We start from the raw sequence: 18,557 nt of genomic DNA on the forward strand, positions 1-18,557 counted from the left end.
ATGCAGCAGGAAATGGTCTTTTCCGAGCTGAGGAGCATTTGAAATAATCCGCCACGATGTGTTGATTTCACCCTGATGAAACTGAGGAGAAATCTGCTGCGGAAGAAGACACACAAACATTTTCTGCAATAAAACAGTGACACACGCTAGAGTCGTAGTATAAGGACAATCACATACAACTATCTCTATAGCAACCAATAGTACTTAGTAGTGGTCCATAATAAATTAAGAGATTTCAAGTAGATCAGTAAAGTGCTTCGTGTAACAACTACTTCAACTATAGCGTACTCCATTTGCAACAGCTACTTTTATTAGTACATATTGTTCCTTTTCTACACAAAATATTTTCAAAAGGAGTAAGGAATATAAAAAAACATACAAACTCTGCCGTATCCTGTTTGGACAAGGTTCGTCGTCACCACACATCCCAAATAGTGAATATTTACTCTCATAAATAAATCAACTTTAAGCCTTAGAACAACAGAAAAGGGACAGGGTAAACAGGCTGCAACATTAACTTACAAACTCATGATTGTAGCATTTTTACATACACTTAAATAAAAGGAGGACAATATTTTTCAAAGCAAAAGCAATGAAACAAGAAGACACTGAAAATAGAGAACATGAAAATGCATCAAATCAGGCGATATGAGTCATTCTCGTTAACTAAAAATAAACCAAATTCAGCTTTCATTTTAATACATTTTAATCTGCACAAAATAAATCCACAACGTCAGTTTAACTCTATCGCCATGAACTGAAACTGAAATCTTAAACAAATCAAGTGCACATTATGTACAAAACAGGCAGAGAAACATTCACAGAATTCAATAATAAAATCAAGTGTCACATATTGCCAGAAATGTGCTTTTATACCACAGTAGACCACATAAAAACCCTCTTAATTCAAGTGCTTAGCTTTGTCTATGAAGCTAATCGGAGTCAGATTCTTTACAGATAGAGCAAGAATATATTAATATAAAATAGAAATATTACATGATACTATAATATAAAACATTGTTCTATCGAGTACCCCCCATGTATATTTACAGTCAAGATTTTCTTAAGGCAATAATACAGTTGAGCACAAAATCTATGGATATTTTAAGAGCCAACTCATGCAAAATGTTGCTCGTTACACTCGGGGTTAGTTACTAATTAATTGCTTGTCACGGAGCCAGTGGCATTTCTGTTTGACCTCTTCGTTAAAAACACATTACTCCTGCTAAAGTATTTGGGGAAAATGTCTCCCTAAACTTAATGACCTACTTGACTTTATGGTCTGTGCTTATGGTGTATTTATTAGTGAGCATTTACACATATTCACAAATAAAGAAAATATATGTTAAAGTAGCCTACGACTTCTTAGCACATCGTTTTAATTGTTTAAAATGTCCAGGATCTCAAAATAACAAAGCTAATTCTTACTTAAAACATATTGTTGAAATGCTTGTATATTCATAACACAAAACGACAGCAATGTAATTATCCAGATACAGCACTCAAAAACGAAAACATATATTGCATTACAGAACATTTAATTTCTATCTTAATTGAACATAGTCACAGTTAAAACGCTGACCACTGCCCATTAAATATTCATACGTCAAATTAACTCGATGACAATTCAATACTTAACACGATTAAAAAGCCACGAGGTAACCATTACAATCTGAATTAATATTGAATTAAACTGCTGCAATACCTTGTCTAGAGGGAAAACGGTTTAAAGTCGACAATATAAAAAGGAACATATCATATCACACTATTTATAAGAGGCCGCTGCAGATTCCAGTCCGTAAAATAGACACCGTTATAAAAGTGACCAAGCGCGCACTCACAGAAACACAAAAACACAGAAAGGGAGTCGACAGTATAGCCTAAAAGCTGATAAAGTACCTTCATAAAAATAATTCTTGGGGGTAAATAAGGCATGTGTGGTGATGGGTCGTGTGTGTTGGGGTCATGACGAGATGTGGCTTTGTCGTCTGCCCCCGGATCGACTCCTCTGCCTCTCGTACTTGACCGAGACGATGAGGAAGACCAGCAGAGTCAGGCCCTGGATCCCTGCCAGCAGGAAGAAGTAGTAGTGCAGGGAGCAGTCGTTGATATTACCTGGGGGGAGCAAACATGCAAACAATGACCACTGGGATGCATAAGAGTACTACTAAGAGTACTACTAAGAGTACAAAAAGCAAGACAAACTGGAATATTGAAATAAAACTTAGTTAACATGATTATATTTAAGATTGTACTACAAATGTTGCCCAGATTCCCCCAGACAAATATCGAGATGTTTATGATGTTACTTCCTGGTTGGACGTGAGCAGCAGATGTGTATTAACTTCTACCAATGTCACAACTGTTACTTAGCAAGCGCACTGTAAACAAGGGACAAAGTGCATTTAAATTACACAAAAGTTACACATTATGGTTACGATTTGACAAATAACAGATTTCTTTTGTTAAATTACTGTTTAAACTGTGACAATTGTGTCCCTGCAAGTGCTATTGATGACAGAGATTCAGTTTTCATCACAAACTAAAATTATGATAAATTTTTACCACAGAAACTATTTGACAAACTAAAGTCATAATTAGAAAATAGTCCTGCACTTTTTAAAAGGTGGAGCAAACAGAGCAGCTCATTTCCATGGAGATGTTTTTGCTTGCCATATCTAGAATGTTGCATAGTATAGCATTAAACATTTAGACGTTTATGGATTGCTCTGATTACAGGGCTACAAATCCCGGGGTCGTCTTTCCATAGATCTGACCCGTTACTTGGCCTGGTGGCTTCTCCTAATTTTCTCCATGGAGTGAGATGAAATGCCATACTGTGGAAGATTATAAGAAAAGCCATGACATCTCCATGGAGACAAGAAGCAGATGAGGATAGTCTACCTTAAAAGTTCCACAGTGCACCTTTAAGTGGTACTATCAGTTACAATTACGTACAAAAAAAATAACAGACCAAAACTTAGAAAAGAGCTCTAACGCAATTGCAGCAGAGTAAGTTACAACAAGTTAAGGACATAAAAGACAGACTTGAAATGTGCATGGCATCCAAAACAAATATGTCAGCGATTTAGACTGATCGCTGGCAGTGTATTTTTCATGTCTCCCACGCGACGATGAAACCCAGGGAAAGCTCAGTGCCACTCAGACTCAGGTGCAGGGGCTGTATTGATGATCTGGGCTCTCAGCGCTGATTCCAGACACGAGTCTTTCATCACTATTAGAGCGGGGCTTCTGAAGGGACTCCAAAGAAGGAGCAGATGAAACATAAATATACTTGCGATTACTGTTTGACTGTGTTTTGAGACTGAACTACGGCTGTGATCTTGAAGAAAAGGAAACTAAATTGTAGAAATATCTGTTCTGGTGCAGCATTAACACATGACATTATGATCACATGTGTAATACTGCAATAGTTCATAATGCCCTGGCTATTCTGATGGCTTTAAAGTAGAAGCACTAACACTAGAGGGAGCACTTCTTCTGGGGGAAAGACTTTGCTCTGATCATCTTGGCCCTCAATTTAATATTCAAAGACAAACTGGAGCCATAATGAAGGGACTTGAAGAGACAATGGTGATATAAAATAAACATTAAATCCAATTATTTCAAATGTTCAGCGACCTAGGACAGTCTGCAGTTGTTGACACTGGGGACGTCAGGCTCATTCAAACTCAAGAGGCCAAAAAATAAAAAAGGTGCCGTTTTTGTTTTACTGAATCGTGCATAGAGCGGAGAAAAGCCGACCGTATAGAATCTGTCACTGCTGCTGGAGTATGTGGACAATAGGATTGGTTTCAAAGGCTCCGGCCTCTTTACCGCGTCATGGTGGCCTTGACTCGAGGCAGAAATGGGACGCGTCGCTTCTAAATTCACTTTGCCTGGAGAGTGGAGACAGCTCTGCTCAGCTTCAGATAAGACGGTGCGGTTTTCATTTGACTCACATGATGATTTGAAATATCACTAGAACAGAATCTTCTTACCCTTTGTTAAGAGTCAAACACTACAAATGTATCACACATAAATAACGAAAGATCTCAGTCACGTTCTGTTGTGCAGTTGATCACTGAATGTCCACAGCACATTAAAGGAAACACTGACCTCTGACCTCATCACACATTTGAATGTATCATATTTTAATCTTAGGTTCAGTCAAAGGGGTTAGATCACAAGAAATAGATGGAGAAAATGTATTGTTTGAATAATTCATGGTGTGTAAAAAACAATATGCTTGACAGAAGTGAGAGAAAGTGCATTTGTCGTGATCCAGTCTTGTTTTTCCAATCGATAATTCAATTTAACAGATAGTCAAGCAAGCATACACTCCTGGGGTTTTAATTAGCATAGCGGCATGCAGTGGTTCCCTAATAAGTCAATAACGTGAGAGAGGAACAGCCACAAAACACACAAAACGTTTCAAATTAGAATTACACTGGCATCTCCAGAAACAGCCCTGTAGTTGTACAAACATCAGGACTGAACTAATCCAGATTGAAAACATTGTTAGGTCAGGCATCCCTTTACATCAGCCTAAAGATTATTTTAGGCCACTCAATATCAACCCTTTTTTCTATATTTGAAAACTAAAAATAGAAACCAAAATAAATCTCAAAAGCTTTCTCCTTTTGTTTTGTTTTTTCCTTCAAAGAATCAGAAGTTATGCAACGCTTCAATTTGGCAATAGCCACGCTCCGCTCCGAGTTCATAATACAGTACGTGAAATGAGTCAGCCTTGACCCCAGGGGCCCGCTTGGCTGCTAAGCAGTTTAAAATATGGAAGGCTAATCGACCCAGTAAAGAGCTAAACACGGGTGTTGCTGTTAAAACCTTTAATGAAACTAATAAATATGACAATTAAGAGCAACATGCAGAGTAGCAGAAGAAAATATAAAGATGAAGCAAGAATCTTTTCACCAAAAATGACCTGACAGTTATCAATCAAAGACAAAAATAATCTAAAACATTGTCTGACGTATAATTGGTTTAAAAACAGCAGTGGAATCAATACCAATGTTTAATGTATTCACGGCTCGGCCCATCCGCGCACTGACCTAATGTTTGAATAGTCCATTGTTCCAGGGCCTCTGCAGCCGATTGACCAGCCGAACAGTAAAAGTAATACTGTAGAGAAGTATTTTCATCTAGTCAAGATAACAACACAGGACCATATATCAAGGGTTAAATGTGATTTAGGTAAAATATGCAACCAAAAGGGCATTTGAAGCGGAGCCCTTTGAGACAGAGTGAGAGATCATGTAAAATGTGTCAGGTGTGACATTCAAATCCTTCAATGAAACTCTGACATTTCTCCCAAATTATGAGCTGTTGAATTTTGAAATATGCCGAAAAAGGCCCAGAGCAATTGTTATGGCCATTTCCTGTCACATGACCCAAGCCCAGACTCCATTTACCTGGACTCCATGACACAAAAGAGGGAAATGAATTGAGTCCATGAAACAAAATCCTTCTCCAGCGCAGCGGATATACACTTGTGAATAGAGCAATGGGTGAGCCTGGATTGACTTTGTTCTCAGGTTAAAACGGCAGCTGTGTCTTTGACAGCAGAGATATGATGCCGTTATAGCGGACCTACACAGGTGGAATACCAAATAAGATTGTGATAAATGGCTATTCAGGCTGAGGTAACTACAGGGGAACAACTGTGTGAAGTGAGATCACGGCAGTCAATAACTTCTGCTGCTCACTGTGGTCCAAGTTGAAAAGGCCAAAGACGCTATTCTGCACAAAATAACCGTTTATAACCGCATTCCATAATCTTAATTAGATAAATGATCAATAACACTGTACTGGACTTGTAGAAGTTCTCATGCAAGCAAGAATCAAACTAAATTTATGAAGCAGGGTGACATAGCGCCACACGAAAGACAAAAATATTAAAAACCGACACTAGACGCAATTAGTGCTCATGACACTTCATCAAATCTGTTAACGGTCAAGTAGGAGCAGAGTCATTAACATAAACAAGACTTGTAAGAGTTTATTATACAGCCATCTTCAACAAGATTTAAATAACGCAAAAACAATAGCATGGGCTCAGTATAAACAGCTCTTTCAAGGGTTTTAAGTCAAAAGTGAGTTAATCTTTCCCGAAACGCATAATACACATTTCTTCAAAGTACTCAAAGTCATTCTTGTGTTTTCATCCCCTGCAGAGCCTCCACAGTCAGTGGTTTAAATGCGACAGCAACAGTGTGCATGCCAATTCTATCCATAATTATTATATTAGAACTTCACATCACTCCTAAAGCAAACGGCATGTATATCACGAGCGATATAAGCCTGCATCATAAACCGCTGCTTCATAAATGAACTATAATTGAGTATTATGAAAACCGTTTTGCCAAAAAAAAGGCGACTTCCCTAAATGGATTTTAAGCTTTTGCACTTGACACTTATGAACTAGATGGAAAGTAGTAAGAAGACTACTTATGTGAGATTTTGCGTATGCTTACTAGGGTTTTAAGGCGACAGGATGCTCTGGCATCGCGGGAGAGCGGAGCCTTCACTTGTGCCGTGCCAGACTCGCTGTGCCATCTCCATGTAGCGCTCTGGGGGCAGCTTTACTTAAGACGGAGCAGGGCTATGTAATCACACCTCCAGCCCATGATTAATGTTGTTCATCTGTCTTCGGGCGCGTGCAGCTCAGGACAACTCCGGAAAGCTCACCCAAGATGCTGTTTACTGCACACCGCTCTCGCCCGCAGCCATGGAAATGAGCTCGAATCCACTGCACCTGGAGAGCCATGAGACGTGCAGACCTACTTCTGAAAAAGCTGAAAAATATTCGCCGTCGTTTTTTGACAGCCGTCTTTAATCTGTGGCCGGGAGGATGTTTTTCCTTCTTCCACCTCCCCGGCTCACCTTAAAGATGACTTGTTTTGTGGAAAGTAAAAAAATAATCGTAGCGGCAATCTGCTCTGGTTTAACTGTCCCAGAAGTGAAGGGAGAGTGTGCGAAGGATGGATTTATGAAGCGTGCCAAGCATCTTCCTGTGCTAGCGTCATCAAAAGTGGCCCTTCTACCTGTCGGCGCACCGTATTAATGAGCCATTAGGCGTTTGTGGGTAAACAACTTACAGCGCTGGCTTATTTACAGCGTGCTCAGGGAAAAGTACATCTGGGTTGGGAGCCCTGCCTCGCTGGGGAGCCCATCCATCTGCTGCTACCACCTTCCATTCACTGGCTCACATGGACAGATTTACATGCACCTTTTGTCGTTAGGCTGACATGACTATTTGTTACGGTCAGCGCTCTCAAAACAAAAGAGCCGAGTGTAGCCCCAGCCTCAGCCCTCTTACTGTTTCATTTAGAAACTCTTCAGGAGGATTTTAGATCATCACAAGCAACGATCAAGGATGGTTCTGGACAATTCAATCTTGCTTAGAATGAATACATAGAGAATACATTCCATACATGTACCAAGTAAGCAAGTTTATTTATATTAGGGATGCAGCTATATATTGGCCCAGTATCGGTATCGTCTGATAATCACGTTGTTGAGTAATATCGGTATCAGCCAAAAGCACCGATATCAGTCTGCCGATGTTACGCTTTGATAATGAAAGCGATAATGCTGCGTCCCTTCAAAAAACAGGAAGAAAACAACAGCTCGTGGACAGAGGCTTTCTGCAGCTATATTTAATAGAACAAGCTCGGAATTTTAATCAAGTCAAAAGTTAGACTTTTAAATGTTCTAGAGACGTTTTAGACAAAATATATCCTTAAATATAAGGGTGACAAACTCACTCGCGAACCGCAATAAACTCAATGTTTTTTCCAGACATTATTTGACTGGTTTTCCTCCTAAACGATCAGTTTAGACATGTTTACTCCAAAAAACTTTAGTGAGTGTTTTTAAGAAAGAGAAAAGACAGAGTCTGAGAGGAGAGACTGTCACTGCTGTTAGAGGAGGAGGCAGAGCCACACGATGATGACACAGACTGGAGAGGTTCAAAGAGACACTTTAGTCTGACAAATAATACAAATAAAACAAATAAAACAGGAAATCCACAGAATGGAAAAGAGTGAAGGCAAATTTGACTCTAATAACAAATTATAGCCTATAGCCCACCTAAATCAGATTTATATCTAAACATAATGACCTTATTAGATAAAAAATGAAAAATTGGCGCTATGTATTCAACATTTTAATAGATTTGATTATTATGTAAGAAATATATATATACTGTATCAAAATAACCAAACGTATACAAAATATCGGCTAAATATCCGTTATCGGCCTGAGCTTTTTTCATAACATCAATATCACCACTAATTTATACAACTACTTCACAGTAAAATCCGTCCCTAAAACTGCTGTAAGTAAAATACTTGAACAAATCCAAAAACGTTGATTTTTCTTTTGAAAGTATTGACAGAGCAACAGTCAGGAAAGATCGATCTGCTCTGTACAAGGAACCAGCAGCAGGTTCTGATCCAAGACTGATAAATGAAGGGGCTAGAGATATACACGTAAACAGAGGGACAGTAGTGTCCAAATGATCAGATCCATAGACAAACGGTAGGAGACTTTCTTTGAGCGTCCAGAAGAATTTAAAACAAAGCAGGGGACAGAAACTGCTTCACAAAAAATCATTTCAGTGGGATTTTTGATAATTTATGTCTAAAAAGTATCTCTAGAGGAAGACCAAACTTCACTAATCCTTTTTGTGCAGTTTTAAATTTCAAAACGACTTTGTTCTAAGGCCTGGGGGAGTTTAAAATCCCAAACTGCATTAAACTAAACCGGGCTGGACCTGGGAGTAAGAGTGATGAGATTATCATAGAGTTTAGGATTGTGTTGTCAAAGCTCATATTTCACTTACCCTAATGTTAAACCAATGTAGATTTGAAGATCTTAAATACTAAACTTAGCCTTCATTAAAATATATTCTGATTATAGTGACCAGCGTTTTATCGGGTTGTTCCACCACTCTTGTTTACTTTTTACACTTTTGCTTTTGTACAATAAGCATGTTTTAAAACGCTTTAAGTTAGTAAATGCTCACCAAAGTCTTTACGGGAAGACATCCATCCAATTTGAGGCAGGGAGACGAGAGCCAACAACCCAGACCCCACAAACGAGCCGATCCCAGAGAAGAAGAAGAACAGTCCCATGATGGCGCTCTGCATGGACTTGGGAGCGGCAGAATAGGCGAACTCCAAGCCTGCCACAAAAAGAGAACAGAAGTAATGTCTGTTTTACTACTCGGGACAACATATTGCAGCTCTTTAATAATACCATGTCAAGATGGACAAGCAGTAAGACCAGGGAGATATGCCGAGGCAAAAACATAACATTTGTCTTTCTAGCGGCCCAGGAAAAAGCCCGTCTGCCAACCAACATTGATAATTTCATTGCACCTCAAATGTGATGTTTAAATGAAGCCCCTGAGCCATGTCTGTCAGGAGAGATTAGGGCGCTGCGCTCAAATAAATTCACGGTTTTAGACCTTTCTTGCCTGGCGACATTGTACAAAGTAATGACCAGATTTTAAAGAAAAATGATGAAGAAAGGAAAGGGAAATGACCACGGGGAACATAAAGGTAACAAGCATATCCTTTAGTACTTTTCGGCAAAGGAGGAGTATTCACAGGTGTAAATATATCAAGTAAAATGAGAAAGCTATGACTATGTGCCATACAGTGGGATATATGTCTTTAAATAATGCTAGAAGACTGGAACTATTATTATAACTCAAGTAGAAGGGGGAAATACATTGATCATTTGAAATAAAATACATTACAACTAGTTAACACCATTACTGCCAAGTGCTTTTTCAGGTCTTCATTCACATTTTTGAACCCCACAAATACACCACCTTTCAAAACAAAAGTGACCACCACACAAAGCCTTGTCACTGGGGTTCAGATATGGAGTAGATTAGTTTCTGCTTCTACTTAGATGTTTTCTCTGCTTGATGACATTGATTTGAGCCTTCTCAAACGGTGACGTTTTTTCCATGACCACGGAATTTGTCTTTCTACTTGGCTGCTTCAGAAATGGAGAAACCGCTCACTGCATCAGTTGGGTTTAAATACTGTGTTGCAGCTGAAAGATCATCACCCATGCAGCAAAAAAACAGTAAAAGGAGAGCATCCGTTTGCTTTGTTGATCCAAGTGGCGACTTTTTGGACAGGCAGTGTATGACAGAAGTGGGAGGGGAGAGGGGGTAGGTGAAAAGTGAAATCTTTCGAGCACTCAAGCCTCGACAATAGAGGATTATTCAAACATGCATGACTCAATCAAAATACAACTCAAAGTAAGATAATTATGGGGAAACATTATAATGTTAAAAGTTCAAGAGAAGTCAATTTTAAATCATATGTTTTCCATGAGAGTGGAACATGGTTCCAACACGGTGACGAAGCCTGACATGAACATGGTTGTCCAATTATTTAACAATTATTTAACATTATCAAAACACTTTTACATGATAGCAATGATAAGTCTGGATGATACTCTGGTAGAAGTGTTTTATATTATTTATGTTCCTGTTTTCTATGAAGTAGATAGAACCCACAGTCCTGGTAGAGCCTCTGGGACGGACCCTTCTCACCTTAAAAGGTTTATGGTTTGAATGTTCTCCAAGACAAATATTTTATCTTGACAATTGTAATGCCATGTTGGAAGAAAGGCTGGGCATCGCTTCAGATCCAAAAGATTCACTAATCAAATCAATACAGAAACTAAGGGATTACATTTGTCATAATTCTGCCAGCAGACTACTCTTAGTTTAGAAAAATCAACACTGTTTAGTAAAATGTCTAGAGTTTCATTTAAAAAACATGCTTGCATAAGGTCAGCGACCAACCTTTGTTTGTGAAAGGAAAACAATCTGTACAAGAACATGACCTTAAGTAATAGCAGGATGTACGATGACTAAATCATAGCTAGACATTTTGGTGAATCACTGAGGTAATTGAAGCCTGGAGTCGACACGGAAAGGGCTCGTTAAACAAACAACATTTCCATCGATTTTTATTCTGTCTACGAGCGTATACTGTAGAATAAACACTGACAGTATCTTTAACATTGCTTTGCTGTATTCTGATTTGAGTGCCTTTTCATCCTTTTCATCTTTCTTGTAATATTGTATTGTCTCTGTATTTCTGATCTTCCCTGACTCTGCAGCCTCAGCTTGAACATGAATGGCAGACATTTTAGTGAGAGATGAAGAGGTTCTGTACACGCATTATGTTCCATGACAATTTATACTCTTTGTTGGACATTTACTTGAGAGATTGTCAAAGTGGTTCAAACGTTGACTGTAACGCTAGCTTCTTTTCAACATTCACATTTGGAAACATATTCAACATAATTTCTTTTTAAGTTTCCAAAGTTTATTCAACATTGTTCGTTGAGTAATAATCTTTAAAAGCCCGTTTAAAATCAAGGGCAATGAGAAGAAACAAATAGGCATTTTATTTTAGTAGTTTGGTTGATGGTATGTAGATTTTCATATTTGACATACGTAATATAAAAATATTTCCTATCTAAGAAGTGTGGTGGTTTGATCAAATCAATAATCTTCAGACGTTTGGCATTTTTGGTACAAAATAAAAGCTCAAACTCACAATAGAGCAGTCTGACCATAAATCTACCAAACTGTGCACTTTGGCTGGAGCATTATTCTTCATTGGATTCCACTTAGAAGAACAGCTGCATGGGCTTTAGCCCCCCGACTTTGATCAGAATATTCAAACTTGTTTGCATAAGTTAAATTTTGTTACTAGTTATGGCTGTTTCTGACAGACATATTGAAAAAACTGTACCTGCAATGCTGGCAAAGATTTCACTGATCCCGATGAGGACATACTGAGGCACTTGCCACCATATTGCCAGATCTGCAGCAAAGTAAGTCACGTCACCAAACACCTGGTCCTTCGTTCCGTAGGTCTTAACACTCTCCAGACGCTTAGTTTCCAAAATTCCTATGAAAAAATATAAAATGTAAGATTATAATAGACTATAATATAAACCTATATAAACTTGTATTATATAATTTATGATCATATGTTATTCTTCACAAAAGTCATATTGATTGTTCTATCATATTGAAAATAATCTAGATGTCATTAATAACAGGTCCAATAAATTTGGGTATTTAGAAGAAATACTAAAAAGCAACACAGTATATATAGCATTGATTAAAGTAAAATATGAGCACAAAAAATATATTGTAATTACTTTCAAATATTCATGTTTCTCAAAGGATGCCTTGCGGAGGCGGCTTTCTATCACAAATACTCTTAATACTTAATGAAAAGTTGTCTGCTTGTAATCCGGATATCATTTTAATGCTAGTATTCTTTCTCAAACCGTGTGGCATCTGGACAGCTTAGAGCAACACTGAGCTATGACATGAAACATTCATGGTCAAACGCAATCCCAAGCAAAAAAATAAAGATGCTTTTGGACACCTCTATCCAAGCAGCTTAGTAGAAGACAACATTTAAAGGATTTGATAAAACATGCAGTAAGCAACTTCAAAAATTACATCAAGCTCGTCCCACTTTGAAAAAGCTGGACAGTGAAAAGAAAGAGGATCAGAGACACCCTTAGTGTGGGCTGGAAGGGCCACCCAGCTGTCCTGTGTTGTCAGGGCTTACAATGAAACTATGTGAAATATTCCTGCAACAATGTCAGTCAATCTTTTGCAAATGTTGATGAAAGAGTTTTTTATAGTGGTGAATTGCAGCAGTGAAGCCAACTTTGAGCTTCAAGCAGGGGTGTGCGGACAATGACATGTGCTGGACCGACAGTTCTCGACCAAAGATGCCACTTTTGGTCCTTTTATAGCTCTCATCTTAGACTTTGTGTAGTATTTCATTTTGACAACTGGAACAGCGGATAAACAAAGAGAGAGCACACACAGATGCAGTTCAAATTCTAAAAATAAAAAAGCAGCTTTCTGGAATGAGTTGAGACAAAGTTATCAAGGATTTCAAATAGTTGTCAAGGCTTTGTCAAAGTATCCCCACCACTGCCTGCACTACACCAAAGCATTACCAGCAATTTTAAAAATGACAAGTATCGTTTCAGAATTCTCTGTTGTATAAAATAAGATCAAACCCAATTCAAGAATTAAATAAAACTAAACAAGGAAGACGTATACCTGTTTTAAATCCTCAGTATCGCTCTTAGTTAGTAATTTAATTTTATTAAGGAGAGTAAAATATGTAGTGTGGTCTACTGATTGATATTTCTTCAGGGCGCTTACAAATGCAGCATAACCCCATCAATCAATATTTAAAAGGTCATTAATGACAGAACATATATAGTACTTTAGAGAAAGGGCAATGGATGTAGAATATATAGTGTAATGTGCATCAATCCTCATGAGTGTCACTGATTTGCTTTCCTTCAGCCTCGAGGAAAGTCTCCCTCTGTCATTCTCAATGTAGCCTCCGGGTGAATGCAGCTACAGCAGCGGCAGCAGCGGCAGGTTCGACTAACACTTCATTTCTACAATAATCTACAGGCTCAATGTGCAACCACCACCTCTTTTTGAAGGGGAGCAAAACGTCTGTGATGTCTGTGTTACTCTTGTTGATGTGTTGATAGGTGCATGTTTTCACCTTTACACTCAAATTCAGAATGTACCTGGCCTCTGTCACATTAGACACTTGCACTCACCGGCCGCCACAGCCGACCACATGACAAAGAACATTCCCACAGCAATCCTCTTGAGCGAGGAGGGCAGCAGGCCCCGGCGCTTCAGCATGGGATCCACCACTCTGTCCTTAAGGGGAATCAGCAGAAGGATGAGCACTGCATCAAACATGGTGAGCCAGGCCGCAGGGAATCGGAAGATTATCTGAGGGAGCAAGGGGAGAATAAACTATTAAAACAATGCACAAAACAACTATTCATGCGTTCCCTCACAGGCAGCCAAACGTATCTGAGAGTTTAGCTGTGTGGGTGAAAGCTTTGTTTAGTACAGCTTTGGCACCCTCAAGTGGTCAAAGTCAACAGTGTCAATGAGACATTTCAAACATTAACTTGAAAAATGTATTTGTAAACATTAGATTTATCTTATATATAAAATGTTTACGAAAACGTTTTTTTTGTGAAGAGTTACACAGAGGGACTTTGAGTGCACGTCAATATCCCATTTCAGATTAACAGCAGATGATGGCATCATAAATAAATAAATGTTTGTGAGGTAGCACTCTTTGAGGGATGTTTTGCTCCCTCGTTTACTTTTTATTATATTTTGGCATCTGTGCAGGTATGTTTTAGACCCATATATGATGAAGATACACATGGGTTGGGCAAGGAATAGTTTTGTCCGATAGTAAATTGTGTATGTCTCTGTGGTCATTGCGGTCATTGCTTTATCTAATCTATAAAGTGAAATAAATGTTGGTGACTGCACACACAAAAGATTGCGCCAACATTTCATCCAAAACAACGTGTGAGGTTTTGTGAGACATGGACTGCCTTCATTCACTAATAATTACTGGAGGATGAGGATGAAAATGTGCCTCTATTCTTTCAGTGGGATAGTATTTGATAACATCAGTATCATTGGGATGCGTCAGGTGAGGTGAGAGAAAGAAGAGGCATCTAATCTCACTTCCTGTTTGATGTTTCAGAAGTGTTGAGGCCAGAGCTGAAATAGCTTAGTTCTGTTTTTATGGAAAGTTGTGGGGAGAAAACTACCCTACACTGTCAGGCATTTTCAAAATGAGTTTTAACTACAGCATAATTGCTTATATAATATATATATATATATATATATTATTAATAATAATAATAATAATAATAATAATAATAATAATAATAATAATAATAATAATAATAATAATAATAATAATAATAATAATAATAATAATAATAATAATAATAATAATAATAATAATAATAATAATAATAATAATAATAATAATAATAATAATAATAATAATATATATATATATATATATATATATATGAAATGAATGAAGTGAAGAGGTAAAATCACAGCCAGGTTGCTAATCTGTTAAGTATCAGTATGAATCAAGTTGAAGCTTTAATCCCAAAGGCTTCACATATCTTTGCTGCTGCCTCCAGCTGTCGCCTACATCGGAAAGACTCGGTACTCACTTTTACTATTCAGGGATGATAAAAGTGGTTTGGTTAAAACTGAACTAAAAGTCCACACGTATTAAAAAAGGAAATCTAGCTTTTATTCTAAATAACCATAACCGAGTTCAAAATAAAAACAATTTAAAAACGTACTTTATTGGCGTCTGCAGTGCTGTTGGGAGAGGCAATAGAAGGGATCGTCAGATGGAGGCTCTGCAGGATGTAAGTGGTTTGCATCTGCAACACAATCAGATTAAAGTTTCAGCATGAAGTAAATATAAGTCTCGTGAGCAACAAGATACCTGCTAAACAAATCATTCTGCAACTACAGCTTATGCTCACTTAGGTACAATGTGGCTACAATGTTAATATTTGTATAACCAAACAAAGGCTGTGTTGAGGGACAATCCATTCAGTAAGTGCATTTGTAGAAGAGATTGGACCTGGCAATATGGGAAAAAAAATCTAGACTGTTTTTTTCTCAAATTGATCAATCTTGATGACGAAGAAGAAGAAAAACAAAAAAAAACAAAGTAAAATGGGTTTTAGTAATGAGTTCATGAATACAAACAATACAGATTTTTAATATGTGCAATTTAACACAAATAATATTCAAACGTCTTCCTCCAAAGTCTGACTTCTGCTCAAAACCATATTACCCAGAAAAGTGTATCCAGAAACATAGTAAATACTGCACACAGTATAAATAACATACATTCTCCAGATAGTACCTGAAAGTATACTGTCCAGTATGGGATGAGAGCAAAGAAAACTGGAAGGATTTTCATCAGCGCCTTCACTTCTTCAACTTTGTCCTCCGGAAATTTCCCCCCATAAGTCACTTTGGCACTGTCCAGTAATGAAGGTTTGTTGCTTCAGAAAAAAGGGAAAAAAGAAAAACATTACTTTTGTAGACAGCTTGATTATTATTGACAGTTAGCTTGTGAGAAACCCTAAAGAGTAATATTTGTATTTACATTCACATACAGGCTTGTGTTAAAATATGATAATACATAACAATTGTATTACATTCTTTAGAATTAAAATTTGGACAGACACAGCAAGAGTGAACATGCATCGTGTTCATGCTAAAAATACAGAGCGTAAGAGAATTGTATTTTTCAGTAGACACAAGACTCACCGAAGGTTTGTCTCTTTGGGTGTTGGAGAGCAGCAGGCAAACCCCAGAATCTTGAACATATTTGTGAAGGCACTGCCATCAGCAGGTTTGGTGATAAACACAGTACGACCAAGTAGGAAAACAATAAAAGAAATTCCCAAACACACAGTGGGAATAATGTATCCCGCCTCAAAGCTAGTGTTCTGCTGGATGTAGGCCACACATCCCAGAGACAGAATGGCCCCCAGGTTTATGCACCAGTAAAACCAATTAAAGAATCTGCGTGTAGCTTCTGGGCCTCTGTCTTTGACCTACAAAACAACAGTCACACAGTAAGACACAGACAAAAAGATAAGTACAGCAAATGGTTGTGCCATTTTATGTTTAACAAAGTATGAAAAACATGTATTTATATAGATTATGTGACAAAGAACTGTTCAGAGAATGTTACATCACAAAGTACCAGTAAGTGTATCAATGTTGTTCAGTAAGACAATGGATAGGTGCTGTAATATTTTCCAATATGTATTATATGGCTATCATAAAACCACAAAAGCAAAACGCCAACACTTTGGGACTGCCTGCGTGTGATAAAGTTAACCACTTAAAAGCACCAACGTTACAATGTTAAAGCAGAATTTTTTTTTTTTTTTTTTTTTTTTTTTTAACCACGACACAAATTTACATTTCCTCATTACAGTGAAAATTGCATTTTTCTGCCACCGTTACATCAAAAGCACACAAGCAGTAAGTAAAGATTGAAGCTAATTTTGGGAATCTGGCTGCAAGACTAACTTCACTAACATCAAATCACAAAAGTTGAATCAGGGTGAAACGATACAAAAGAAAGAGCCATGGTTTTGTTTTTCTTTTATCTTACTATTATTAAAAATATGAATAAGAGCATCTTTACTGAACTTTATGGAGGTTGTCAAAGTTGCCTGTGTAATGCGTGTCAAACTGAAGTGTCATGGTACTAGATTATTTCCAATCACATGTTTGGCTTGCATTAGGTTACACTGAATATCTAATCTCGTACACATCAGTGGTGGATGTTAATAACAATATTCCCAATTGTGAGTGTGAATAACCTCATACTTTACCTGATCTGCCCCAAATGGAGTGATATTTGCCTTGACAGTTCCCACACCTAACGCAACCAGAATAAGTCCACTATAGAGAACTGGAGCACAGTAAGGATCGCGGACAGGGCAGGTCACGTTGCTTGGAAGGGTGGCATTTGTGCTCAGACACTCAGCAGGCTGGACTGGGAAGGGCTTTTCTGGGCCACAGAAACCGGTCCTAGTATCTTCATTTGCAATAAACGGGAAAAAGAGCATCCCAATGAAGTAGAGAATCAAACTAGATGCAATTGTCCAAAACTTTCCGAGATACGCATCGGCCAACCACCCTCCGAAAGGCGAGATCAGGTAGGTGACACCCATAAACACTAGAAGAGCCTGGGTAGCTTGGGTGGCCTGCCAGTAAAATGGATTCTTATTGAGGAATAAAACCAGATTTGACGTGATGCCATAAAATGCAATCCTTTCTAAAGATTCTGCCAACAGTATTGCAGCACAGGCCAGTCTTCTCCCCTGGAAAACTGGTGGAGAGTGTCTGCTGGTGTCAGTGTCCAGAAGGGGGGTGCTCTCCTGGACATCCCTGCGGTTGTTAGCCATTCTTACAAACGGATTGAGCTCAAACCTGGAAAAACAAAACAAAAAAAAACACATGTTTACGTCAAGCTAATAGTCAACTCATAGATACATCATCAAACTCTTGCACTTGGCTATGACAACTAACACAACTAACTTCCATAACACCTCGTCATCAACCAACGATGAGTCCATATTATTGAAATAGATTAGCTCATACGTTCATCGTTTGACATGAAAGTTTAGTAAGTTGACGTACCTTTATTAGTTAGAACTAGCAGCGTTACTGTCCATCAAGTTTACGGGACCTGTTCGTCGACATTTACTTAGAGTTGGTCCGAAGCATGTTTGAGGAGCTCAGAAATCAACAGAAAACCAGAAGTGTAACAGCGCTACCGCGTGACACATACCGCAGGCGACAAACACTTCTCCGTCTCTAAAAAGGCGATTTATAGACGGCACTTCCGTATCCCACTTCATAGAACCACAGTGCAGAGCATACCATCCAGATGACGTTGACGTCTACTTCCGGTTACGCAGACGCAGACGCAGAAACAGGAAGTAGCGATGTGTCGGATGTTTGTTTTGTTTTTTTAAGTTTGATAACTCATTCACAAGACCGCGTGCACCTGCTGTATGTGCTTTAGTCTGTCACCAGGCGTTTAACAAAA

The 18,557-nt window shown here is 38.2% G+C and overlaps 1 protein-coding gene across 1 annotated transcript; it reads right to left on the minus strand.

Annotated features, from left to right (window-relative positions):
* Positions 1–688: 688 nt before the first annotated feature.
* On the minus strand, positions 689–18,344 carry slc15a4 (solute carrier family 15 member 4). Its single transcript, XM_072433083.1, has 9 exons — positions 18,146–18,344; positions 17,335–17,935; positions 16,253–16,542; positions 15,843–15,984; positions 15,265–15,348; positions 13,678–13,858; positions 11,814–11,972; positions 9,047–9,205; positions 689–2,115 (listed from the first exon to the last, which is right to left on the minus strand). Exons 2-9 carry the CDS (start codon positions 17,908–17,910, stop codon positions 1,964–1,966), a joined length of 1,743 nt encoding a protein of 580 aa, XP_072289184.1. The 5' UTR covers positions 17,911–17,935; positions 18,146–18,344; the 3' UTR covers positions 689–1,963.
* Positions 18,345–18,557: the final 213 nt, after the last annotated feature.

Source organism: Eucyclogobius newberryi, unplaced genomic scaffold, assembly GCF_026437365.1.
Source record: "Eucyclogobius newberryi isolate DKJ021-1_F unplaced genomic scaffold, fEucNew1.0.hap1 SCAF_6, whole genome shotgun sequence".
NCBI lineage: Eukaryota > Metazoa > Chordata > Actinopteri > Gobiiformes > Gobiidae > Eucyclogobius > Eucyclogobius newberryi.